The following is a 26,152-nucleotide window of genomic DNA, read 5'->3' as shown; positions in this document are numbered from 1 at the left end:
TAAACTAATTTTTTCAACTACTCAAAAACTTTGAAAGACTAAGAATTCGAAGAATTGTAAATTATGGGCAAAAGCCATTTGAATATTCAATGTTGTTGTTATTAAACTGACCGTTATTTTCGAGATAATTAGAAACACTCGACAAACAAACGTCAGCGTTCTTTTTAAATAATTTATCCTCCATCATATTATCGCAACTGGTAAGTAACGACCCGGCGATATGCCCATAAAACGATTGATATTTTTGTTGTATTAATTTCTTGGGCATATCAAACATTATCTGAAACATGTGATGTATAATTATATTATTTTATTCTTACTTTTTAAAGTACAGTTTAAGGAAGTTCCATCGTTATGTAAAAACCTTAAGAAATTCATAAAGTATTTTGAAAATTCAGTACATATCAGTACAAATTTTGGAAAATCAGGACATTAGCGTACTGATTGAAGAAATTAATAAAATCAGTACAAGAGCTGAAAAATCAGTACTGTACTGATAAAATCAGTACGTCTGGCAACCGTACCTTTAGACCACTTCGGTATGTTAATTATAGACAATTATTTTCCGTTTACCTTTACCATCCCATGGCACACGACTATGCACATCGCCTTAACAGTATTCAGATGAAACACACCGTATTTTATTTCAAATGGCACTTAATATTTCAGTTCGGCACTTTTGAAAAATAATAATATTTCAATTCATTTTTGTAAAATCCTTTGCGTGTACTTCTTTTTGTCAACTAAAGTTTTCTAATTTCTTTAGTGTATACCTACTTTGCATTGGACTTTTGTTTTAGGAATGTGTTTGTAATTTTATTGAACTGAAAAGAAGGATAGCTTTTTTGGCACTTTTATTTTTATATTTGGCACATTTTGGCACTGTTTTATCCTCAATATGGCACTTCATAGCTAAGTACAGTTGGCAACCCTGATCGTACTAACTGAAATTGTTTCGCCTGCGCGATAGTAGAAGTACCTATGTATGAACACTTTCAAGAAGCATGCATATAAATTATGCGTGGCTTTTATTGTATCTCTGTATTTCCGTAACTCCCTGTGTGAGGATCAGTGTTGCCATTTTAGCCGTTTTCCGGCTAGATTTAGCCGGTTGCGATAGCAAACAGCCGGAGAAATTTCGATCTAGCCGGCAGCCAATTTGTTAGCCGTTTTGCAGAAAAAAATTAGCCGTTTTTAGCCGATTTTGCTACTTGCCTTGTTTTCTTAAATTTCAAATATGTATGTATGTTTCCATTTTTGACTAAGCGACCCAAAATCTGTTAGAAATGGCTACTAGCCTTATCGTGGAGAAAATTTTCATGTCAGGCAGGGTTGTATGAAATTGGGCCGATTTCGCTTATTTTTATTTTAAACGAAGAAGGGATTTTCTTCATAAAATGTTTGTTATAAATGTCTTAATTTTAAGTGTGAAGTTTTATTCGCAAACTTAGAAAATAAGAAATTGTTTCACTGTTAAGACACTTAAGATGCGTTTGTGTTTGGATATAATGCCAACCAACAGAATAAATATTACATGTAGATATTGTCTTCCCAGATAGCGCATATTCAATTCTGCCTAAATTACAAAACATCATTTTTGCCCACTCCCAAAGGTTTAAGGTAAGGGAAAAATTGATATTTTCAAGCACTATGTACACATATGTAATTTTTTAAACAAACTTTTTTGCTGAGAACTTATTTAAATTCCAAAAACCGAATGCCAACTGAATTAAAGGAACCAACACTGAAGTGAGTCAAAATGAAAATAAAAGAGCACACATTTTTATGTAAAGCAAAACTCTCTCTGAATCCTACGAGACATCTTGCCGGTCATATGACCGGTCATCCAAATGGGAGATCTGCAGTTTTTTGGCATCATACTTTACATCAGAATTGAAGGGATTTCTGAAAAATCTGCCCAGTTTTTTTGTGTAACTGTGATTTTGCATCCCTTGTCAACATATGGCCTCGGTTGATGTTAACTTAAGGTCGTTGTTTTACTGCCTTAAAATTGAAGGCAAATTTTTACAGCGTTTTTTATGTGTATTGGTTTCTATTTGAGTGTATTGAGAATCGGTCAGTCTGAAAAGGCCTTGTAGGGAAGACAATAGGTTTGTTCGTCGAAAATCTAGCGGGAATTATCACTCAAAATATCAGATAGTAAGAAAAAATGCTCCCGAATTCTCTCTCATGTAGAGATACTTGCAATTTTCTGTACGAACGCAAATTTTCAAGTTTTTCTGCCAGCTAGTGTCCACGGTTGCATTTCAAACAAAAGAAATTTGTATAGAATTTTTAAAATTCTTTCAGAGGGGCAAAAAACAGGATCTACGTGTATATATCTTGCCAGTCCGACTTTCTTCAACATACAATTCAATTTCTTAGTCGGGTTTAGTATATCGACTCTGGTTGAGATTGCATTCCGATTAAGATAACAGTTTTTTTGCCGAGTACCTTTCAAATCATTGGAATTAACTGAATTAATTAAGTAAACAAGTATTAACTTACATTTTTCATTTTAAAATCGCTCCAGTTTGTGAATTTTTAAATTTAACGAACTTGTTTATTCAAATTATCATCGACAAAAAATCCAACCACGTACCACAATCATATGTTTTTCCTAATTGCAAAATCTTGCTGGAAAATTTTTTTCCGGCTCGAATTTGTAACTTCTCGCCAAGAAATAGTCTTTTTACTCGTTATTTATTTAAATAAAACATGTGAAATTTAGTTGAAACATTTTAGCCGGTTTTATTTGCCAATTTAGCCAGTTCGTCCAAAACGTTCTGGCAACACTGGTCTAATCTGCTTGCCTCATTTGCTTCGCTCATTTACTCGCCTGTCTCGTCTGCTACAACAAATGAGTGCCTCGCTAGCGTCGACGCCCTCGCGAAGGCAGAGCTAATGAAGTCCTCGTTTGCTTGCCGCTGGCTTCTCGGCNGTTTGTCTTCGTGCAAGTATTCTGCGTCTACTGTGTAGATTTGGCTGCCTATAGCTGCCTAACCGTGTCCTATTTAATTTTAAAGGTACCGCATCTCCTTCAGAAAATGAGACCTATGTCACTCGCAAAGATGTTTTTTTGTTCATACGAGACAAAAACGTGTTAAAAGCACATACAGCAACTGCACATAAAGAACTGTTATCAAACTGTATTACAAAAGCTAGAAATATTGGAATTGACAAGTGAAGATCAAAATAAATTTGAGCAACATATACAAAACGTAGTAACTCAAATTCGAAAGAGATGGAAAAAAAAGTTCACGTACTCTAGACTTTTTTAAAAAAGCAATCGCTGTGGCTCTCGAAATAAATAGAATTACGAACTGCTAGAGAAGTAGGCCAAGTAGGGCGACTGAAAAAAGTTTTTGACGAATGTTCAACAAAGGTAAAAGGAGAAAAGTGGCGGATTTGCTGAATCGTTCCGCAGAAGAACTCAAATAAAATTACATAGCGAAGGAGAGCGTGTTAAGGCTAGTGTAATTAAAAAGGCAATAAATAGCTCACCTAAATCTATAAATGCAATGAATCAAACATCCATTTCTTTTGGTTCATACACGCCGTATTCTGCGGTAGAGGCTTTAGCATTAATTAGCGATTTGGGGTTAACTAAGCACGAAGTACAAAATTCTTCAACAAAGTGCAAAAAACAAGAACACTAATTTATATCCAAGCTGCGAAAGCATTTTAAACGAAAAAAACAATCCTCCTGATTCATCTCTTTGTATTACTGAAAGTTCATCTGTAATACATTTACAGTCTTTGCTTGATTATAGAATTAATCGTTTCTCAAAAGCAGAACCTGATGTATTTCAAAGCCTGAGTGAAGGAGAAAATAGTTTGTTGTGTTATTGGAAATGGGGATGTGATGGGAGTGGAGGACACTCACTATATAAGCAAGCCTTTTTGGAGAATGATGGTGCAAGTGACTCAAATATCTTAATGACGTAAATCGTACCACTGGAAATAAAGAGACAAACAGATCAAAATAACATTTCCATATGGAAAAATTACAGAGCTTCAGCAACTCGATATTGCCATATTGGAATACACGAACTACAACATACAACTTTTTCCACTGGTAACAAAAATATATCTGTAAAGCATCTTCTGATGAAAACTATGGTTGAATTAGGTTTTTCTGTTCTTCACGCCCAAATACAATTTTTGAAACTTGTCTACACGTATCATATGAGCTTAATATAAGATGTTGGCAGCAAGAGGTGATGCGGCAAAAATAGACGTAAATGAAAGAAAAATTATATTACAAAATAAATTTAGGTCCGAAATAGGTTTACTCGTTGACATCCCGAAGCAAGGAGGTGGAAACACAAATGACGGAAACACAGCCAGAAATTTTTTTAAGAACCCGGAAAAATCAACAGAGATCACTGGCATAGAGCTTGAACTCATAGAACGGTTTTCAACTATTTTGAAAACTTTATCGTGTGGTCTCACTATAAACGTGGACCGATTTAAGGATTATTGTTTAAATACTGCGAAATTTTATGTTGAAAAATACTCTTGGTATCCCATGCCTGTAAGCGTTAATAAAGTTTTAATACATGGAGCTGATGTTATCAATCACTTCCCTTTGCCTATTGGTGAACTAACCGAAGACGTGCAAGAAAGTCGTTAAAAGGATTTTAAAAAATTTCGCGAAGCATATTCAAGAAAAATGTCAAGGATTCACTCAGTTACTGACATATTGAATAAGTTGTTGATAACATCTGATCCAGTTATATCAAAGATGCGAATATGTTCAAAAAAAATGTCTTAACCCTCTGCCTCCAAAAGTTTTAGGACTTTTGGATTCTGAAATCTAGTGTCAGTGCTAACGATTTTTTGCTATACATATGTATATATATATATATATTATGAGTTATTCTATAACACACGAAATAAAGATGCATTACTTAATTTGAACCTTTATTTTCAATTGCGTTCTCTCCGATTTTCCAGAGTATTTTACGAATTAACTAATGGAATTCATATTGGAACTTATATTTATTGAAAATGTCTTAAAGCCAAAAGCAAAATCCTACTCAAATGAGAAATAAACGCAATAGGCTGTAACTACATTTATTGAAAAAAAATACACTTTATTACCTTATAAAAGCAGCTATAACTTAAAAACTAATAAATCTACAAGAAAAATGAGTACATTTTTGAAATGAGTGGCTCAAATTTGTTAAGCATAAGTGTTATTTGGTACTTTTAAAAGAAGTTATTAATTTAGTTCTCCTAAATGCCGAAAATCGACCACTGTGCGCCGGCAGCTTTAACAATTTTATAGTGGTTTTACGTTATTTGGCAAATTACACTCTGTTAGCCATACATTTTACTATGTTTTGACCGCTTTTGTATCAAGACCCCTGGACCATATAAGGAATTCATTTATATTTTAAATTGTATTGTCATCGTGATTGGAACTATGCTGAAAATTCCAAGTCTCTACCTCGTCGGGAAGTTAGTTTAAAATCGATTGGAAATTTCCGCGGGATGACCAAGTTAAATAAAAGCTTGTAAAAATGAATTGAGTTATTGTGAGAAAAAAATTTAATATGTGAGTATGTACTTACAAGTTAAAGTGAACGTCCGCCATATTTGGTCTATGCTTAATAGCCTCAACCAGTGCTTCCTTCGCTTCTTCATATCGACCTTGTGAGCTTAGAAGACTTCCTAGATTACCCAGAGCTGTCAATGGGAAAAGATGTTTACTCAGCTACATCAAATTATTTCAAATTCGTTTTTATTAATTTAAGAAAATATCTATGTATGTACATATGTAAATAACAATGTTCTCAATATGAGGCACTGCAGACTAGAGCCCATACTGACCTTTGGGTGGATTTATTTCCACGGCGCTTCTATACAAGCTCTCTTCACTGTACCAGTCGAAGTTCCGTTGAATTGTGCGCGCTCCGAGCACGCTAAGTAGAATAATTAGGCCGAATATCAGTACAACTTTCCTCTTACGCACTGCAGGCGAATGTATGCGATCCATTAATTTGCCAATGCCGTATCCAGCCATCAAGCAATAACCGACGCTAGGCAAATAAAGTAATCGCTCGGCTACTACGAAACCGACGTAAAAGAATAAGTTCGTAGCTGGAAGAAAGGGCAGTGTAAGAAAAGACAATGCCATTAACAAAATGCAGGTGTTATTAATATGTTGAGTTGTACGCGGTTTCAACATAGGCGGCGACGCTAATACGTGTCTGTGTCGCAACTGACTTTCCGCCATAATGGTAGAAGCATAGCTGCAAGTGCTGCTGCTGGAAGTGTTGCTACCGGAGCTGTTGTTGCTTGCTGTCGTGCTGCTACTGCAGCGACTGCTACTACGCGAGGAGCGTGGCGCTACTGCTGTGAGGGCTTTGCGCAGCGCCAAAGATAGAATGTGGGGTGCGTCAATGGAAGACAGGAATAACTGATGGCAACAGCAATCGCTCCCATTAAGCCAATGAGGGTTATTATTATTGTTATTATTAAGAGCACGACAAGATGGGCTATGGTGGGCAGAACTTTGCTCCTGCTTGAAGTCGTGGCAAGCACACCTCAGTTGTTCCGCTTTGTAAGCCACACAGCTCAAAACTGTTGAATCTAATAGGCTATATTGCGAATGTGCTTCTAACGCATCTTCGGCTATTATCATTCGATATTTCTTCTTGGATCGCGATTTACGTTGCTTATATTGTTGATGTTCTGCATATTTCTGTCCGTTTTCTAGATGCTTCAAGCGGAGCCGCAACAGATATCTTATGCTTTTGAAGGCAATAGTGATAAGCGTGCAGTAGAAGAAAAGGCTGATTAAATTGCGTTTATCGCGAAGAGTTATAATTCGCGGTATGGCGTCCATTCCCCAGTCAAAGCTAAGCACTTGAGGGCTGAGAAGTAAACTGAAATTGAACGCTGGTAGGTAAATAAAATTAAGGAATCGAGTCCAAATTGAAGGTATTTTTGCTATTGGATTGTCGGCTGCTGAGAAGGCGGTTTGTGGACGAGGAAGCACCAGGAGACGCCAATATACAATGCATACTAGCGATATAGCCAGTATAGAAATAGTGCGCATGCGGTGCTGTAAGGAGGTATTAAAATAAATTCGTTAAGAAGTTAGATGGCGCAATATTCTCATTAAATAAATCGGCCCGAAAACGCTTACTTTATCTTGAAAACCGCAGAGCCCACGTATTCCATCGTATACTGCGCACACCAATAGTGCGGTTATTGCTGTTTCTTTGAAGAGAAGAGCAACAAGTGACAGTGTTACTGTGAGGATTAGTGCGAACCATTGATGCATCTCCTCGCGTTCGCGCCACGCAATGTGCCGCATATATGTCAAATATGTGAGTAAATAGAAAATGCAGGCAGCTACATCTGCGCGGCCTACAATTCCAGCTACAGCTTCAGTATGTATCGGATGTGCAGCAAAAAGAGCTCCAGTCGCCAGCACTCCCCAACCTGAAGATAGGTAGTACCGCGCTAGTTTCACGACCAAACCAGTAGACAAGCAATGCATTAAGTTATTGATGAGATGAAACCCCCAAGGTGTGTAGCCACCTAAGAGGAAGTTGAAGCGAAAACTGAGCACGCACAACGGTCGATAGGAGCCATGCGAGCCGGAGTCCATCAGGGGGGTCCCCCAGTAGTCGTGCTGGAAAACACTCTGCCACGGCGTGTTACCGGACACATCTTTATTGGCTAGGATGGCACGCCTGAAAATGTAAAAAATCCAGAAACACACAAAATCAAAAATATGCAACGTGGGTTTGTTCAAGTTATTTCGTGTTTATACATGTGTGTTCGTGAATCTGCTTGCGGTTCAAGTAACGCAGTTAAACAAATGAGGTTTCGCCAAGGTGAGGGATGAAAGGAAACCATGCAGGTATCGATACCCGAAAAATATCGGATCTAAAGTATCCATACCTACTTGTATCGATACTTTTGGCTATAAAGTTATTCCGTAAGAAGTGAGTTTTATTTTTTTTAACCCTTATGTCAGCAGGAGAAAAATTATACGTACATCAACAGCAGCACACCGCGTATGCACATACATATTGTATGGGAAACAGCATTATGTCGTGGCGAAAATATGAATATTTAACACATTTGTTTTAAACTGGCTGAATTTGTATTGTTATTTTCTGAGGAAATATGTTTATTTTAAATATGTGAAGAAAGATTTGAGAAATATGTTATCTTACTGTATAAATAATGCGTTTCTTAGAACAAACTCTATGATCGTTGGTTTTGAATGTATGCAAAAAGAATTGTTTAGGTACAAAACTTGTATGATTATTGAAACAGGGGTTTTAGGTAGACGCAAATAATTCTTGTTATGTTTCTTCTTACATCCGGTAGTTCAAAACTTGAACAAACCTGAAGAACGTGTAGGCAAAAAGTACTTAAGCTCTAATATTTACTTGAATCCATGTAGAGCGAACTGGGAGACTGAAGAGAAATAATGTTTTTCTAACCAAGTGTTACGCAACGGAATAAAATTTATAAAAGTAAAAATGGCAAATGGTTAAGCTGACCAACCGTCCTCCTTTGAGGAGGATTGTCCACCTCAAACGTGATTTGTCCTCCTCAAAAACATTGTCCTCCCCTGTCCTCCTTTTGAGCAAAAATGTCCTTCTTGTCCTCCTTTTCAAGTTTTATTGCAGTGATGAAATTGTCAAAAAAAATTCATTCAGAATATTATTATGTCCTAATCTTACACAATCATTGTATTTAAAGGAGTTTACATTTTTCAACTTTCAGTTAAATGATGTAAACTTTTGAATCAACTAACCGCCTGTGAGAGTTGAACAGTGCAAACGCCTTTTAGCCTTATTTAATACGGATTTCTCACGGCACCCCAATCACGTAGTTTGCTCTCTCATTCGTAATTCGCACTCCAATTACCCTTCGAATTACGTAATTCGCCATACTAAATTTTGAGAGCGAATTACCTCGTTTGTTGGTAATTCGGATCCAATTACCTTGAGAATTACGAACAAATCGCTGCCGTCTCTAATTTTTATCGGAAATTTATCGACACCAGTTCATAAATCAATACTGACACTTTTTCTCAGTACGAAAAGTAAAATTTATACGTGTACATCACCAATTTAATACGGAAACTTACAAATTTTTAGCAATCGCTTACATTTTGCATAAATTTTGTAGCGAAGAAAAAAAAACACTAATATAGAGAACTGTGAAATCGAATTAATAATGTGCCCGTGGGAAAGGGGTAATACTATGTCCACACGAGCACTGCAATTACGTAGTTCGCTTCTGAATTACTTTGATGAATTACCCCGTTTACACGACTCATTCCTAATTCGAATTGACAATTCATTGTGTTTCCTTCATTTCCCCCTTTCTTTGTTTTGTTTTTCCTATTCTCTCTTGCTTTGACAGCTTTCAATATTTTGTATGGCGAATCACGTAATTCGAAGGGTAATTGGGGCGCCAATTATGAATTATAGAGCCAATCACGAATGGGAGAGCGAACTACGTGCCGTGAGAACTTAGTATAATTCGCGATCGTAATTGGAGGACCGAACAAAGTAATTCACGGTGCCGTAGGAAAACCGTATTACGTTTGACAACACTGAAAGACTAGCTAACGACGCGTCTGCACAGGCGAAAATTATTTCCCACCATATGTCATTTTGTTTGCGAGATATGTATAAGTTTTATCAGTGGCAATATTTGTGTATGGGGATTTTTCATCTTGATAAAAGCATTTATAAGATGGCTTAAAACAAGTATGTCCGTTGCATTGGAGCGCAAATATGCTTAAAACAATTTAGAAAATATGTTATTTCACATCCGAGTACACAACCAAAAATAACACAGGTCCTTCGGCGGATCCAGACTTTTTTGGGGATGTGTTCCGGGAAATTTGCCACTTATTCTTATTACTGTAAACGAGTTATTCTTGTATATATATATTTGGATGATCAAAATAACTAACCTGGCGAATTTATGGCCTTAAAATGACCTATATACTGAGAAGGAAATTCTCGAATTTGGAAAAATTTTTATTTCAATTTTAAAAGGTGTCAGTGGGCATTTGAAATTTTCTATGTAAAAAACATGTAAAATAATTTGGTTTCATTAAAAATGTTATAACTTTTGACCCGTTAAAAAAAGTTATGAAAAAGAGATAAACGTTTTTTCTATGCATATTTTTATAGGGCTTTAAATTATTTAAAAAATTACTCTGAAATTGGTTGTCTTAGAGACGATTAAAAGTATTAAATATGTTAATGATATTGCTGAACGAGGTATAGCATTGGTACAAAATTATAATCGAACTTTGAGGAAAGACGAAGAACGAAAGCAATTTCTTTTGCAAGTAATTCAATTGCCTTTAACTTATTTAACAAGTAATTTTTAAGCAAAGAACACAACCGACTTCAATTCTCATATAAAAATTCAGGAGTACCGTTAATTTTTTCATGATCCAATATCGGATCTAAACCAAATCAGTATGGGACTACCTTAAGCGGTAACACACAAAAATTAAATATTCCCACGAATTGAGAACCTTCTCCTTTTTTTGAAGTCGGTTAAAAATAAATAGTCAAAACTTGTTAATATGTGGCGGTCTTATAATTATGCAACGCAGTGTACCATTAACTTGTTGGACTTGTGTTTAGAGAAACTTTGAATTGTTAATTTATTCGTTATTTATGTGTTAAAATAAATTTAAAAAAAATTTTGTGTTTTAAATGTGGAGAATTTGTCCTCCTGGAATGTTAAAAAATTCTGGTCACCTTACAAATGGTGAATGGCTCACTCCACGACAACTTAGTGCACTTGATTTTGAGAAACAGCAAGGATACATTCGCCAGAAGTTAGAAGATTTAGGAGAAAAAAATAGTGACGACGAGCATTTCGTATCTGAATAGATTGTGGACGATAATGAAGATGATGTAACTCCAGCTGACTCCGATATAGAAGAAATCGAGTTGTCAAAATACGACCCGGAAGATCGTGAAAAACTTAACGATATGCAAATATGGACCAATACGTGCGGAAGAAAAATAAAGCAGTTGAGAATGCATTAGACGAACCAAGTAAAAGGTCTTAAGCCACTATATTAGATTATTGATTTTTGATTTTTTTTACCAAGAAATACGTTTAAGATAAAATTTTGGAAAATGGGCGTGGCACCGCCCACTTATGATCACATTTATGTATCTCGGTAACCGTTCTACCAATTAGTACCAAACTCGGCATGGTTATTGTGCTTGCCACATAAAAGCAAAACGTTGAAAATTATTTAAATCGGACTCAAATTACGGCCGCTTTTCATATAACGGTAAATTTCAGAAATGCTTGAAACTTCAAAATTTCGAAATTCAAGGACGCTAATTTTTTCAAAACTGATACACCCCGGCTTACCATGTAGCAGTAGCTTTCGGAAAGGTGAAAATCATATATTTAATACTTGCGGCGGGTATTTAATGTTCGGCTCCGCCCGAAATTAGTCTTTCTACTTTTTTATAATATTCTGGATGTGGCTGTCCTTACTACGTACAAAATTTACGTTGAGAATTGCCCTGCCTGAAGGCCTCTAAAATCCGACTAGGATGTTCACCAAATTAGTGAGCAATTGGCTAAACCTGCAATAGAAGTAAGAGCTAGTATAATGTAGTCGAATAACCTGAATATTCTCTACACGCAACGTTATTGAAGCAATAAATGGCGGTGCTTTGAGGATAATGGATGTTGCAGTATTTAGGTGGTAAGGAAGAACGTGACGGTGCGGGTGGAATAAAAACAAAGGGTAATTGTTCTATATCTGCCCAACAAGGAAAACGTACATATTGTGCAAAAGACCCGTGTGTGCATAACATTCTACTAATATGCCGCAATGCAATATCTAGATGTAGTTTAAAAGTTAGTAATTTCCAATTTATTCATATTTTTTTTTTATTTTGCAAGTTCTATCTTACTATATCATTATATTCTTGTATTATCCTAAGAATTTTATTCAGAATTATATTCTTGTATTATTTTAAGAATTTTATTCGGAATAAAGTTTACTTTTCAAATGTATCAACATACATATTTGCGTGCGATTTCATATACACACCCGGGTATGCAGCTGTTGATGTAAGGGGTAAAAGTCGAAAAATGGCCAGATCTCTGGGCCAGGTGGTGTAATCCTACTCAGACTTGGGAATATGACGTTTGTTGAGGATATCATTAAATTTCAAGTCAATCGGGTATCTAGTTTCCAAGATATAACAGTTTTAAAACGCAAAACATACCCGGGTATGTTGCTGTTGACATAAAGGTTAAGTGTGTAATAAGAATCATACTCTGGGAATCCTAATCTACGAATAATAAAAGTTGATAATGTAGGAACTGAAAATAAATAATACACCACTACATAGCAAGACCATATGTTTGTTGATGGATGGTATATAACACAAATTAATCTCGTTTAAGAACAAATTTATTCATAAAATATTTTAGCGAAAAAAGTTTTATATTGTGGGTTTACCCAAGAATAGATATATTGGCTTGGTTATTGTTGCCCCTGGTTTCGAAAACAATCGATAACGGGGAAAAGATGTTGTAATTATTACAGTTCGGATTTTTATGCAAATTGAATATGTAAGAATTATGTAAAATATATTAGAGAAGTATATAAAATGTACATAGTTAGATATTCTAAAAAAGATTTTTATACAACAATTTAAATAACAGAGAAGAAACAAGACCGAAGCCGTTTGCACTTGTGTCCATGTTATCAAGATTTCATAGAAAATTAAACATATTTTGTTAAACGCATATCTTCAAATTTATTAACAACTTGCATTTAGTTAAACCACTAAACTATTTCAGTAGTATCTGTGGAAAATCATCTGCATTTGCGGCAGGGGCACGGTTTTTTTTTAGCTTCACTTTTATTTCAACATATTTCGATTAAAAGAAAAATACTGATAAAAATAAAATACGTATTTCACATAAACAACAAAAAATATAATCGATAATCGAATGAGGCTATTGCCTGAAAATTTTAAAATGCGCTTAGTGGCATTGTGCTACTATAATAGCACGGCCGAGTAATCATAGTAAATTTATGTACAGTATTTTTTTTAGTTTATTAGTCGAACAAATTATAGCCGCACCAAATTTTCACAAGTTTTAAAATATTATTTTGCTGTTATTTAAGTTTGGTTAGTTTTTTTATATTTCATTCTTTAAAAACATCCGTATAAGTACAAGTTTAAAGGCAATGTCACACGATTGGGTATTTGCCAAAATTTGGTGCAAATCTTATCCCAATTGTGTGAACACCCAAAGTATTTTTCTTTATCCCAATCACGAAAATTAATTTGTTGAAATTTTTCAATAGAACATCGCTGTAATGTACCAATCTTTTGACTCCAAATTAAAAATGTATGCAATTAAAAAAAAAATCAACAAATTTTCGTTAAAATTTCGAGGTTTTTAATTAATTTCTGAGTATGCAGTTTTGTATCCCATTGAATTCTAGTAGAATAAAGTACAAGTTTCAAATTGCTAAAAATTTCGATTGATTTTCTAGAATTGTTAAAAAGTTCGAAATTTGTACGAAAGTTTGTTGAATTTCTTTTTAATCCCAGCCAGCAAAATCATCGTAAACAAGCTCGTAATTGGATATTTTCTCGAAGAAAAACCGGATTAAAAATCGTTTATGATAGCCGTTTACGACTCTTTTTCGAGCACTTTTTCGCTTTAAATTGTGCATCGCCTACGAACAGTCGTAAACGGATCCAAAAAGCATTCGTATGCGAATATTTTTACGTCCGTTTTTTAATTGTAAACGAGTCTCGTAAACGATTAATTTACGTTAAAAAAGCGTTTTTTTACACTGCTTTATCTACTGTTTTTGAATGCTAAAAATAAAGGTAATTAATTAATTCAAATTATTGTAGTTCTTTTATTGAATGGAATTATAATTAATAAATATTTATAGTGCCGGATCAAAGTATTGGCACAGAGAATTTTTCGCAATGTATGCATAGTTTTTTACTTGAATTTCTTTTCGCACATTTTTTTTTTTTAATTATAGTTTAGAAATAGATTTTTGAGAAAAATTCTAAGTATGCAGTTTTATATCCCATTATATTTTAGTATAACATAGTGCAAGCTTGAAGTTGCTAGAAAACCGCGTTGATTTTTGGCAATTTTTTCACGCAGTTTCTTCCATGCAAATTATGTGCGACATTTTTTTTGTTTTGTATGGAAGAAACTGCGTATAAAAAATTGCCAAAAAACAAAGAGGTTTTCTAGCTATTCAAGCGTGCACTTTATTATACTAAAATTAAATGGGCTATAAAACTGCATACTTAGAATTTTTCTAAAAAAGCTGATTTGAAAGTAGAACTTCATACTAACTATATTTTTATAAAAAACATTTAGAGAAGAAATCAGAATAAAGATAGATAGATAAATAGATTTTGCATTCATGGCGAAAAATTCTCTGTGCCAATATTTTTTCCCGGCACTGTACATATATGTGAAGATATTTTCAGATAAATAAATATTAACAAACTATCTATTAACAAATTAACAATTAAATAAGAGGGGTTTAATATATATTATAAAGTAGCTGAATTTATTTTTTATCTTTTTTGCAGATAGGCTGCCAAATTTTTTTTGCCGGTCGTGTGCATATTGGAAGTGCTTCTATGAAACGGAAATAAAAACTTCTTTGTCGGAGTTAAATTTTTGACGAAAAGCACCTAAGAAAATAAAGTGAAAGATTAAACTCCATTGGAAATCGGAAAATTTAATTAAGTAAAAAGTGGTAATAAATAATTTTATTATCCGTACTTCTTATTGCCGCAGTCGTTGCCAAACCAATAGCGCTATAGGGGAATTAAACGTTTAAATCCTTTAGTGTTGCTCCGCGCAGCCTGTGAACGAATTGCAAAACTCGTTAAATTAATTTGTATTTTTGAATTACATATGTAGTAGCTACTTACAAGAAGTTTAATTACAAAAGAAAGTGGTAGATCGTCCTTTTCGTTTGCACCAGTCTGCCAATAAATCACATACTTAATAATTTTCTTAAAATGAATATTTAACAAACTACTTACTTTTAAAATATTGTGATTGAACAAAAATTGTCAACAAAACTAAAATTTTTTCTTGTGCTGACAAATTACTACAAGCCTCTTTCTATTATATTTTTTTTGTTTTATCGTTTACGAGCTTTTCTCTAACTTTTTGGCGATACGAGAATCCCTCGTAAAACATAATGTTCGTAAAATGTACGTTTTCTTGCTGGCTGGGAATATGGCACAAATTTGGAAACTTAGATTTACACGGGTTTTGTTAAAGAAATAAATATATTTTTATAAAAAAAATAACAAACGTTCAATAACAACAAAAATAATACGTTAGAACTTGGCAAAAAGTGTTTCGGCTACAATTTTTTTACCACCGTATGTATGGCTGCCAAGCTGCCAATCTGAATTGCAGCGGCACCATATATGGCAAAAGAACGATGCTGCTGGCGTATGCAGATGATATCGATATCGTAGGTCTGAAATAAAGGGACGTAACCGCAGCATTTTCCAGTTTAGAAAAAGAAGCTAAAGAGGTTGGTCTAGGGGTGAACTAGGGCAAGACAAAGGACCTCCTGGCAACATATAAAGAGTCCACGCGTTTCGGGACACATGTTGGCAGACATGACTTTGAAGTAGTGAAGGACTCTGTCTACCGAGGATCCCGCATAAACACCACCAACAACGTCAGCCTGGAGATCAAGCGAAGAATAACTCTTGCCAACAGATGCTACTTTGGGCTCGGTAGGCAATTGAAAAGCAGAGTCCTCTCTCGACGAACGAAAATCACGCTCTGCAATCTCTCATCATGCCTGTACTTTTGTATGGCGCAGAAACTTGGACGATGTCGAACAAAGATGAAAAGCTTTGGGGGCTTTCGAGAGAACTATTCTGCGCAAGATCTACGGCCCTGTTTTCGTGGATGACGGGTATCGGAGAAGATGGAATGACGAACTGTATGAGCTTTTTAACGACATGGACATAATTAAGCGCATAAAAATACAGCGATTGCGCTGGCTTGGACGTGTTGTACGCATGGATGACGATGCTCCGGTGAAAAGATCCTTCGACTCCGCACCCATGGGTGAACAACGAAAGCAAAGGCGCCCACGAACGCAATGGAAGAACCAAGTGCAGAAGGAGCTGTCAGCGCTCGGGATAACCAACTGGCGCAAATTCGCACAGGAGAGAGGCAATTGGAAACGGTTTTTTTGTCTCGGCCCAAACTGACAAACGGTTGTAGTGCCAAATAAGAAGGAGATATATTTTTCTATGTCTTTAATTGGACATGCGCATTGTATATAAAGGAAGTACATAACAAAATTAAAAAATATATGCCTCTTTTGACTTTTTCAAAGCTCATTTTGCCTTTTTTCAAACTTTAAGTGCCTTAAAATCCTACAGTTCTCCATTTCGGGGGGGTGAGAATACTACAGCCGGAAGGAAACATTGAGTCAAACGGCTAGGCTGGCAAAAGTTTTGAAGAAGGACCAAACCACAAAGCTGCGTTCACTCAAGAGGCCTTATGGCTCTTTAACAGAGACTAGGATTGAGATACTCTCTGATCTTCTCCCTCGACTGATGATGGAAGGTATGCAAGAACCATAGTGTCAAGGTAATGAAGAAGCCCTAAGATATGCTATTGAGTCTTTTGAGAGTTTCAAATTGCCCGGTCCGGGTGGAATTCTACCTATTGTACTTAAAGAAGGTTTTGAGCTTTATTTGGCGACCTTCGAAAAGATTTTTACAGCATCTCTTGCTCTTATCTACATACCACAACCTTGGAAGCTGGTTTATGTCGCCTTTGTACTTACCAAAGGTTTGTAAGGATGACTATACTAGCCACAGTAGCCGCAGGCCTATTAGCATGACATCCTTTATGCTAAAATGTGTGGAAAGATTGGTAGAGTTGCGCATTCGTGGGGAGACACTCTCATAACATCCTATGTATTTGCATCAACATGCCTATCAGGCGTGGAACTCCTGTGAGACGGCTTTGCAAAATCTGGTTGACAGAATTCACCGTGGGAATATTTGTAGACATTGAGGGTGCTTTTGACAATGCCACCTTCGATAGCATGTGCAATTCTGCTCTACGGCATGGAGTAGATTATTTACTGGTAAATTGGATTCGTTCTATGCTGGTGCAGCGGGCCATCACGATTCAGGCAGAAGGAGGTCAATATGTCGCGTGCGGAGTTAACAAGGGCTGCCATCAGAGTGGACGTGCTTATAACACTTTGTTTTTAAGAAATATGCAAAATGTATAAAGTTATGTGTTTCTCTCGAAGGGCAGTTCAACCAGCTGTTTATTCAATATGAAATTATAATCTAGAGTAGGTATTCAATTTCGTCGATCTTGGTATCACAATGGATTCCAAACTCAATTTCAACCTTCATATTAATGTTATAGTCAATAAATCCAAAGGCGTTTTTGCATTTGTAAAGCGATCCTTATGCTACAAAAGCTCTTTTTACCACTTTTGTTAGACCTATACTAGAATACGGATCTATTGTTTGGAATCCCCGCTATCAAGTTCATTCGGAAAGGATTGAATAAATTCAAAAACAATTCTTGTCTTTTGCATTGCGTGATTTTAAATAAGATTCAGACTACAATCTCCCCCCCCCTGCAATAGTCATCTAAAGCTCATACATTTTCCTACACTCGCAAGTCGTAGAGAAATGCCAGGTATAATATATATTGTAAACTTAATGACAAGCTTGATTAATAGCCCGGCCCTTCTGGCTGAGGTAAATTTTAGTGTTTAGTGTCAAGACACTTTCCGACCTCTGTTTTTAAAGCCATGCAAAACTAATTTTGAACTAAACGAATCATTCCCTTTGTTAGCAGAGAGATTTACTCTGCACTGAGTCCGCAAATCTTCGTCGATTTTAAAACAAGCAATTTGTAGAAATCCAGGAATATTTTATTTCACAAATGCAGACAGTTATTAGAGAGTTTAAATTCCTAAATGGGATTAAAAATTCACTTATTAATAGAAAATATAATTCATAGAATTTCAGTAATAGTATACATACTTTTTTAATGAAGAAAGGCGGACAATTTCACCTTAGGCTTTAGATAACTTGATCTCGGTCACTGTTGGAATCGCAATAATTAACCCTAAAAATTCGCATGTGGTTGTACTTTAGTAAATGGATCTAATAGTAACACCCCCCTTCAGTATGACGAGAAGGATTCGTGGGCTTGCTTCTTTTCGCCAGCCACTTCTATTACTGCTAACTTTACGGCTGCTCTTTCAAAAACTCTGCTGGGCGGTTTGTATAGTAGCACTGCGAACCTGGCCATCCGAAACGGTTTTTGTTTCTAACACTCTACCTCGGAGCCAAACATACCTTGCGGAACCAGGGTCGACAACCACAACCAAATCTCCTTCCCGACTCGGCCTCTTTCTGTCATGCCATTTTGTGCGGCAAGTCAATCTGGGCAAGCATTCTTTGACCCACCGCTGCCAGAAATGCTGCGCATATTGTTGAGTTGTGAGCCAAGAGTGACGTAAAATAGTGTGGTGGTCGTCAAAGGTGGCAAAAGGTTTCATGTCATTGGAGCTTCCTAATAAGAAGTGGTTAGGTGTTAAAGCTTCTTCTTGTTCACTGCCTATGGGCATATATGTTAACGGCCGAGGGCTAATGATATCTTTCACTTGTGCCATCATACAGTGCAACAGGACCATCAACTCGGTGCGCGTGCCGGAGTAATTTTATAAAAATATGGCTTTGTATGAGCAAACATGTGAGGTGCTGCCGGCGTAATGAATTTCCTTGATGTCGTCGCGGTTGTGAAATTACGAACTAAAAAATCTTTGTTAACAGCAGCCAAGTTCACGTAGTTCTCGTTCGGCGCCAACCAAATTGGTACCATTATCACTATAGAATGCTTTAGGCGTGCCCCGACGAGAGGTGAAACTTCTTATTGCTAAAATGCAAGAGCTCGACGTCAGAGAGTGGACAATTTCGACGTGAACAGCTCTGATTGTCAGACGCGTAAACTAGGCGCAGTATATATTTTCTTTATGACGTCCTACCGAAATGTAAATAGGCCCAAAAAAGTCTTCGCCTGTAAAAGTGAAAGCAGCGACGTATGGAGTGGTCCACGCTCGTGGCAATTTCGCCATTTGCGGGGCTGCGGGTACAGCTATTAGAAGTTTTGATTGATGGGAAGTATTGCCGCAATTCATTTATCACCGTTTCATTATTCAGATGGTGGAATTTCGAGTGGTAATATGGAACAACTAAGGCTGAGATTTTACTATTTTTTGGAAGAATTATCGGGTTCTGTCGTGGCCCCGGTGCGTCGGCTGTTTTGCTATCCACCCTTAAACGCCATCGTCATCAATAAATGCTCTTAACTTATATAGTAGAGATGTTTTCCGTAATGGTTTTTGAGCTTTGGGATGCATTATTTCTTCTGAAAATGTTTGAGCTGTGCCTGTCGGTATAACAATGATTCCGATTGATAAAGCTCGTCTTGCTGCAACTCTCCTAAAAGCATTGGTTGGTTCAACAGGCTTCTCTAACAGTTATGAGTATATCGTAAAACGTAAGACACTAATCTCCACAGGCGACACCATTTCAAGAATCGATTAACATTTTGGAGCGTTTTAATTTCAGATATTTGAAGAACATGTTTCTTTAACTCAGTACTCGTGGTTTCGATATTGGGTTTTTCTTGTGGTCAATCATCTTCGGGGCGAGTAAGAAACTCCGGACCATTGAACCAACGGTGTGATGAAGAAAGCTCGAATTTCTTATATTGTTTGGTGGCTTCGTCCGTAACGTTATTTTTTGACACGATCCATCTCCATTGCGAAATATCGCTAGACCCCAAAATTTTACCTACGCTATGAACAGATGGTAGCGCTTATTGTCTGAGTACAGCCAGCTTAGCACAGTTTTTGCGTCACACCAAAACAACTTTCGGTTTATCTTAATTGATAGCGAATCCATTACGAATTTTAAGAACCGAACACCAATTACAGAGGCCATCAGCTCTAGTCTGCGAATTAAAATTTGTTTTAAAGGCGCTACTCTAGCCTTTGAAATTATAAGAGTACACTCGGCGACGCTGTTTTTTGATACACGTAGATAACATACTGCAGCGTAAGCGCTATCGCTTCCATCGACAAACGTTTGCAGTTGAACATCAGCCCCTTATAATTGACGTGATACTTTAAGTAGCAACGAGAAATTTTTGATGGTCTGTAAAATAGCCAGATACTTTAACCATTGAAACCACTCTTCGGCTAGGCCAGGAGCAATTTCTTTATCCCAGTTAATGAACTACGCAAACGGCTTGTAATAATATTTTTCCAACAACTAAACTGTTTTTTATTAGGCCAAGATGATCATAAATGGACATAACGATGCTTAGCATTTCGCGCTTCGTTGGCGCTTTGTTTCCATAAAAAATTTATTTATGACAAAATAAAGGTGAAAGTCTAAATATAATTACGTCCTCATTCGGAACCCAAAATACGCCTAGTACCTTTTCTGTGGTATTACCACCACTGATATTAATCTTAAGCTCAAATGCTGATTCGCCCAAAGCGTTCAAAACTTCTGGACAATTTTAACACCATTTCCGAATGTTGAATCCGCCAGCCTTATGAGTACGTTGCACGTCTTTCGCCAGCGTGATATCGTCATCTTTGTCGTCAACAGAATCGAGATATACCTTGTTTATACAACGCATTTATTCGTGTTACCTTAAGTCGTTTAATTTTGATACGGACGTGTAAACGTACACGTAACACGTATCGAGACTTTTTAGCGTGTCGCCGAAATCCGCATTTCAAATGCGAGTTAAGAACCTCTGAACCGTGTTAAATGTCCGTATAAACACGATCTACGGCAAAACGTTTTTGAACAGCTGTTTTACAAGGTTGCCAAGGTAAGATTTCTTCGCAATAATAATTTGGAAAAGCTTTTAAATTATTTAGGGGATTTCCGTAAGCGAAAAATGGAAAACACGAAAATTTCGGAAGTTTTCGCGGCTGTTTTAGGAAATGCACCTTTTTGCAGCCTTGTAAACAGAAATTTGAAAGTTTAGTAAAAGCCCATCTACATACATACAACTTTCGCGTTGCGTTCGCTTCCGCCTCGTTTTGACAGCTGCTAGTGCTTTCTACATGAACGCTTGCCAGCGAATGCTTTAGCCAATAAATTAACATAATAACGACAGATAAATTGATATTTGATATTAGTAATTGCGCTAAAAACGATATTTATTTCCCGCATTTGATTAAAAAGGAAAAATATTTCACATAATTTTAATTATTTGCAACAGCTGACGAACGACGCAAGCGTAAAGTTGAGAGTTAACCATCTTTCTGCTTTGTGCCGGCGTTAGCGTCGCCAAGTTTTAGCTATGGGACGGTTTCATTGAATTCATGTATTTATAGTCCGCTGTCAACGCCAAATATATGATTTGTAATAATAATTAATTTCACTGCATTTAAAGTTTTAGAGGCGGCGTTTCAAGGCGAATTTATACAAGGTGGTGTTGTTAGATTAGCTGGTCTCTTCGCCTTACATGTATTTTGTTTTTGATTTTACTGATTCGAGAGCACACCCATCAAAAGCACAAACAAAATACATTTAAACTTTGGGGCGAGTTGAGATTTGACATAACACCCGTGATACAAAATAAATTGGATTGTTTTATTTGCTCAACCGCTACCGCTATAAATTCGCCTTCATTTTTGCTTTTGCTTCGCTTTGAGAATTTTGATTTTCATTCGGTCTGATTTGCTTTTGTTGTGACTTTGCAAATAATTTATTGCTTTCGATTTGCTGTGGTTGTGCTTTTGCTGTACCAAGGCGAATTTATTCAAGGTGGTAGCAAGAATACAAAAACAACCATTCCATATATTTTGTATTACGGGTGTTATGTAGAATCTCAATTCGTCCCAAAGTTTACGTGGATTTTGTTTGTGATTTTGATGGGTGTGCTGTCAAATAAAAAGCAAAAACAAAATTCATGTGAGGAGAATAATTCAGCTGATACAACACCACAATTTAAAAATTCGCCTTGAACACCACCTTGTATGAATTCGCCGTGCTTGTATAAATTCGCCTTGTTTGGTGTATTCTCATTTTTCTTTTTTCCTTGCTGCGTCCATAAAACATACATATCATCAGTATATCAAACCAACTGCGCTGTAAGCAAAAGCAAATGATTTCGTGTTATGCACAAAATAAACCACACATACATATATTTGCGCAAATACCAATTAGTACAAACAGGAATCGAATAACAATCTTATTTGTACTAATTTGTATTTGCGCAAATATTCGTGTGGTATATTTTGCGCATTACTAAAACTACCGCAACTATTTGGTTTTAAAAAATTAAGTAGGCAGCTCTGGTCAAAAAGTGACATTTGTTTACTTTTAACAGCGCGTAACTTTTCGGTTTGCCAAAAGTATAATAAAATTGATTGAAAAATGGAAATAATCAAAAAGCGGGATACTTGGAGTGACCGGGAAATTCGAGAAATGTTGCATATTATAAATGAAAAGCATATAATGCAACTAATCGATAACAAAACTAAACGCAACAAGAGTATATTTCAAGACATTGCAAATGAGTTGAAAAATAAAAATGTTGTGAAAAGCGATGTACAAATTCGCAACAAGTTTAAAAGTCTTAAATCGGACTTTTTTAAAGCAAAACGAAACAATAATAAAAGCGGAGCTAAGCGGCAGACATCAGAGCACTTTGAGTTGCTGGACCAGATCTTGGGACATCGTCCAGTGTTGGAGGCAGAAGGAGTAGACGTTGCTGAAATGGATATTGAAAATATGGACGTTCTCACTGAATTTGGTGAAAGCACTGAACATACTGAAAAAGAAAAATCAAGTAATGGGTCTCAGGACGAATTGACTGAAGTGGAAGTTTCTGCCAGCAATAATAACTTGCGTAGTTTCAAACGAGCTAGTAAGTTTGTAGAAAGACAACAAGCTAAATTATGTATATACCTACTCAATAATTGGGTTTTTTCAGAGAAGCAGACTTACCAAAAAGTGGTTGAATCTTTTACAAAAGACTGGAAAGAATCACAGAAGGAATTACTTGAGACCATGAAGGAGCAGGATGAAAAATTGATAGATATACAGAGCAAAAAGCAAGAGGAAATTTTGGAAAAAAATATGAAAACAATGGAAAAGATTCTAGAAAATGATCGAGAGGAAAATGCTAAAATGCTGCAAGAATTTCTAAGCGCAATGCAACCAATGCAGCCGCACGTCTTCCAGGCACCAACACATTTCTATAGGGAGTCTCCATCATCCAGTGTTATTTGTGTACCATTGCCTAAAGGATCTTCAAAGACCAAAGATGAATCTGCTTAATTTTATGTACACTCAAATTTAATAATTACACTTTTGAATTCAATAAAATACAAGAAAAATTTTAAATTGCAAATGGTTTGCTGTACTGTAAGAAAAGTAAATTGAGGATAATAGTAACAGAAGCAATCCTTTATATTTAAAAATAAGCAAAATGTGCATGGTCGTTAATATTCAACTGTGCATAAGAAACTCCAAGAAAGAGCTTACAATTTTCGGCGCCGAATGAAAATCTTTTACACACACTTGTAGACAAGAGTCTACGCTTTATTAAAAAAAAAATGTCGGTTGAGTAATTTATTACTAATTTCGGTTTCAAGGAGGAGGTGGGATGACTTATCAAAAATCGTGGTCCATCCTCTTTCGTTTTGGGCGCCACGCCCACTCCCCTCCACCCCACACAAAAATCGCATTTTTACTTTTATTTTACTTAAATTATTTTACCAAAATATATGTATGTAGGTAATTAGTAGTATGTATTAGTAGTGGTATTAGCAGTATTAGTATTATTATTATTATATGTATTATTATTAATATTATTAGTATTATTGGTATTATTATTATTATCAGTATTAGTATTAGTAGTATTATTAGTAGTATTAGTTGCATTTAATAGTAGTATGTATGTAGTTAATAGCTCCTAATCATAATTCATATAAAAATTTCATGGACGGACAATTTTCTATTTCTGTAAACTTGTGTTATTCGGTTTTATTTAAAAATGTGATTTTCGCACTGGAAAATTATTTTTTAAAAAGTTTTTAATATTATCGCGCATTTGTTTCGGATCACTATTTTCCTCCCTAATGATTTCATTGGAAACTGCATCTTGTGGTTGGGGAAATTCGATTTCATTCTGCATGTCCGTGCACCAAGAGTCCAAAAAGCGCTGCTTTTCTGTTTCGACAAAGTTGTGTAATATTGAACACGCCAAAGCAACAAAAGGAATAAATCCTGGATCAACATCCATTCTTTTTGAGAGGCATCGCCAACGACCTTTTAGTCTACCGAATGCGTTTTCCACAACTATTCGCCCAGAACTAAGATAGCAGTTAAATGATTCTTCTTCGGGCTCCAGATGGCCAGTGTAAGGCTTCATAAGCCATGGAAGCAATGGGTAGGCAGGATCACCAATCAGCATCATGGGCGTTTGCATTCCATTGACGTCAGTGTAGTAATTTGGTATCATTTGCGATGAGTACTTGTAAAGTCCAGACTCCCTAAAGACAGTAGCGTCATGGGTGCTTCCTGGAAATTTTATACTCACATCACGGAATCTTGAAAAATACATTGGTTTTAATGTCACTGCAGTTTATTTTATTATTTTGGTGGATTAAGCTTACATGTAATTATTATCAACTACTGCTTGCATCACTATCGATGGCCATCCTTTTCTATTTACATAGTCTTGATAGCCATCGCTGGGGGGCAAAATCGGGATGTGTGTTCCTGAAAATTAAATTATTTTGTTCAATATCGGATTTTTCGCGGAAGTTTTTGATTACCATCAATTGCACCAATGATATTAGGTATATTGGTTATTTTTTGAAAGGCAATAGCGATTGTTTTGGCCTCCTCTAGCTTTGGAAAATATAAGTACTCCGCTCGAAGCTGCAGTATTGCGTTAATTACGAGGTGAAAGTACTTGTGTACCGTACTTTTATGCACCCCAAACACATCCCCAACAACACGGTACTCTGCACATGAAGCGATTTTATACAAGCATAGCGCGACTTGGTGTGAAATTGTCAAAGGTGGTGTCACAAATACCTCTGGACAAGGTAGATAGGGCGACAATTTTTTACAAAGCATGTTAAACGAATCTTTGCTCATGCGGAATGACTCAAGTTTTCGTTTCCTGATTGTTGTAGAAACCACAAGTAACTATCAAGTCGTACTCGACGATGAATGCTGCGAAATCGTGGAACGTTTACTCGAAAGAATATTTCGGGCAAGTCGCTTTGGAACGATGAGATACATTTCAATGAGCTTTTTCCATGGTACGAGTTCTGCAACACTTGGTGGTGGTAGTTAAAAAATTGTTGAAAAATAACTTTTCGTTTTCTCCGCATCCGCTCCATTAAATAATAAAATAAAAACTTGTGTGTATTGAATTCCATCTTTTTCTTATGAATGCTGCTTTTAAATTGAAAAACAGCTGATTTTTCACACGCTTTGAAAGTGTGTTCATTGAACACACTTATTTCGGTATGTATAAACGCTTGTAACACAAGTGTGATACATTGACACGAGTATATATGAAACCGTTTTAGGTGCCATATAAACAAGGTAATAGTCATCAACGTAGTGGTTGTTTTGTATTGCGTTAATTGCTCTCGGACGGCTGTTTGCAAATCGTTCAGCATTCAAGTTTTTCACAAATTGAGAAGTACAAGGAGAGCAGCCTGGTCCAAAAATCATTATGTTCATGGCGTAGATTTCCGGTTCAACCGAAACATCACACTCACGCCATACAAAACGTTGAGCGTGTTGATCTTCAGGGCGAATCAGCACTTGATGAAACATTTCTTGAGTATCTGCCGATATAGCGATAGTGTTTTGTCTAAAACGCTGTAAAACCGCAGGCAGAGATACAAGAATTTCAGGCCCTTTTGCCAAAAAAGTGTTGAGCGATACGCCGTGCGATTTAGCCGCAGTATCCCATACTACGCGTGATTTACTTGGTTTGTTTCTATTGAAAACCGCGAATGCCG

General features: G+C 36.2%; 3 protein-coding genes across 5 annotated transcripts in view; 1 reads left to right on the top strand and 2 right to left on the bottom strand.

The window, feature by feature from the left end:
* Nucleotides 1-7,786, bottom strand: part of Tmtc2 (Transmembrane O-mannosyltransferase targeting cadherins 2) — a gene marked incomplete at its 5' end in the record, with an annotated part of 350,919 nt that extends 343,133 nt beyond the window's left edge. Inside the window, 3 exons of the mRNA XM_017634028.1 lie at nt 5,580-5,694; nt 5,839-7,075; nt 7,160-7,786. Of these exons, the coding sequence (XP_017489517.1) occupies nt 5,580-5,694; nt 5,839-7,075; nt 7,160-7,786 (1,979 nt within the window). The remainder of the gene's footprint in view (nt 1-5,579; nt 5,695-5,838; nt 7,076-7,159) is intronic.
* A 14,397-nt stretch (nt 7,787-22,183) lies between these two features.
* On the top strand, nt 22,184-23,507 carry LOC108377772 (uncharacterized). 3 transcript variants are annotated; one of them, XM_017634054.1, is made up of 3 exons: nt 22,184-22,249; nt 22,557-23,032; nt 23,103-23,507. In XM_017634054.1, exons 2-3 carry the CDS (start codon nt 22,587-22,589, stop codon nt 23,173-23,175), a joined length of 519 nt encoding a protein of 172 aa, XP_017489543.1. In that variant the 5' UTR covers nt 22,184-22,249; nt 22,557-22,586; the 3' UTR covers nt 23,176-23,507. The 3 variants fall into 3 exon arrangements, with proteins under 3 accessions (XP_017489543.1, XP_017489537.1, XP_017489552.1); XM_017634048.1 differs by lacking the exon at nt 22,184-22,249 and adding an exon at nt 22,321-22,420 and having other exon boundaries at nt 22,556-23,032; XM_017634063.1 differs by lacking the exon at nt 22,184-22,249 and adding an exon at nt 22,321-22,420 and having other exon boundaries at nt 22,556-23,032; nt 23,095-23,507.
* Nucleotides 23,360-25,250, bottom strand: LOC108377742 (putative nuclease HARBI1). The gene is made up of 4 exons (XM_017634016.1): nt 24,944-25,250; nt 24,782-24,887; nt 24,447-24,715; nt 23,360-23,433 (listed from the first exon to the last, which is right to left on the bottom strand). Exons 1-4 carry the CDS (start codon nt 25,248-25,250, stop codon nt 23,360-23,362), a joined length of 756 nt encoding a protein of 251 aa, XP_017489505.1.
* Between the last annotated feature and the right edge of the window lie 902 nt (nt 25,251-26,152).

The sequence above is a fragment of the Rhagoletis zephyria genome, unplaced genomic scaffold, assembly GCF_001687245.7.
Source record: "Rhagoletis zephyria isolate East Lansing unplaced genomic scaffold, Rhagoletis_zephyria_1.1 Rzeph_scaffold_00110, whole genome shotgun sequence".
NCBI lineage: Eukaryota > Metazoa > Arthropoda > Insecta > Diptera > Tephritidae > Rhagoletis > Rhagoletis zephyria.
This window is presented reverse-complemented; position numbering and strand designations above follow the sequence as displayed.

Bases quoted from the DNA above. Each gene is read 5' to 3' on its own strand.
- LOC108377772 (XM_017634054.1), top strand. From the start codon at position 22,587: ATGTTGCATATTATAAATGAAAAGCATATAATGCAACTAATCGATAAC. The intron at 23,033-23,102 runs GTTTGTAGAAAG...TCAGAGAAGCAG, and splicing joins AGTTTCAAACGAGCTAGTAA to ACTTACCAAAAAGTGGTTGA.
- LOC108377742 (XM_017634016.1), bottom strand. From the start codon at position 25,250: ATGCTTTGTAAAAAATTGTCGCCCTATCTACCTTGTCCAGAGGTATTT. The intron at 24,888-24,943 runs GTAATCAAAAAC...TTTAATTTTCAG, and splicing joins TATCATTGGTGCAATTGATG to GAACACACATCCCGATTTTG. The intron at 24,716-24,781 runs GTAAGCTTAATC...GTATTTTTCAAG, and splicing joins GTAGTTGATAATAATTACAT to ATTCCGTGATGTGAGTATAA.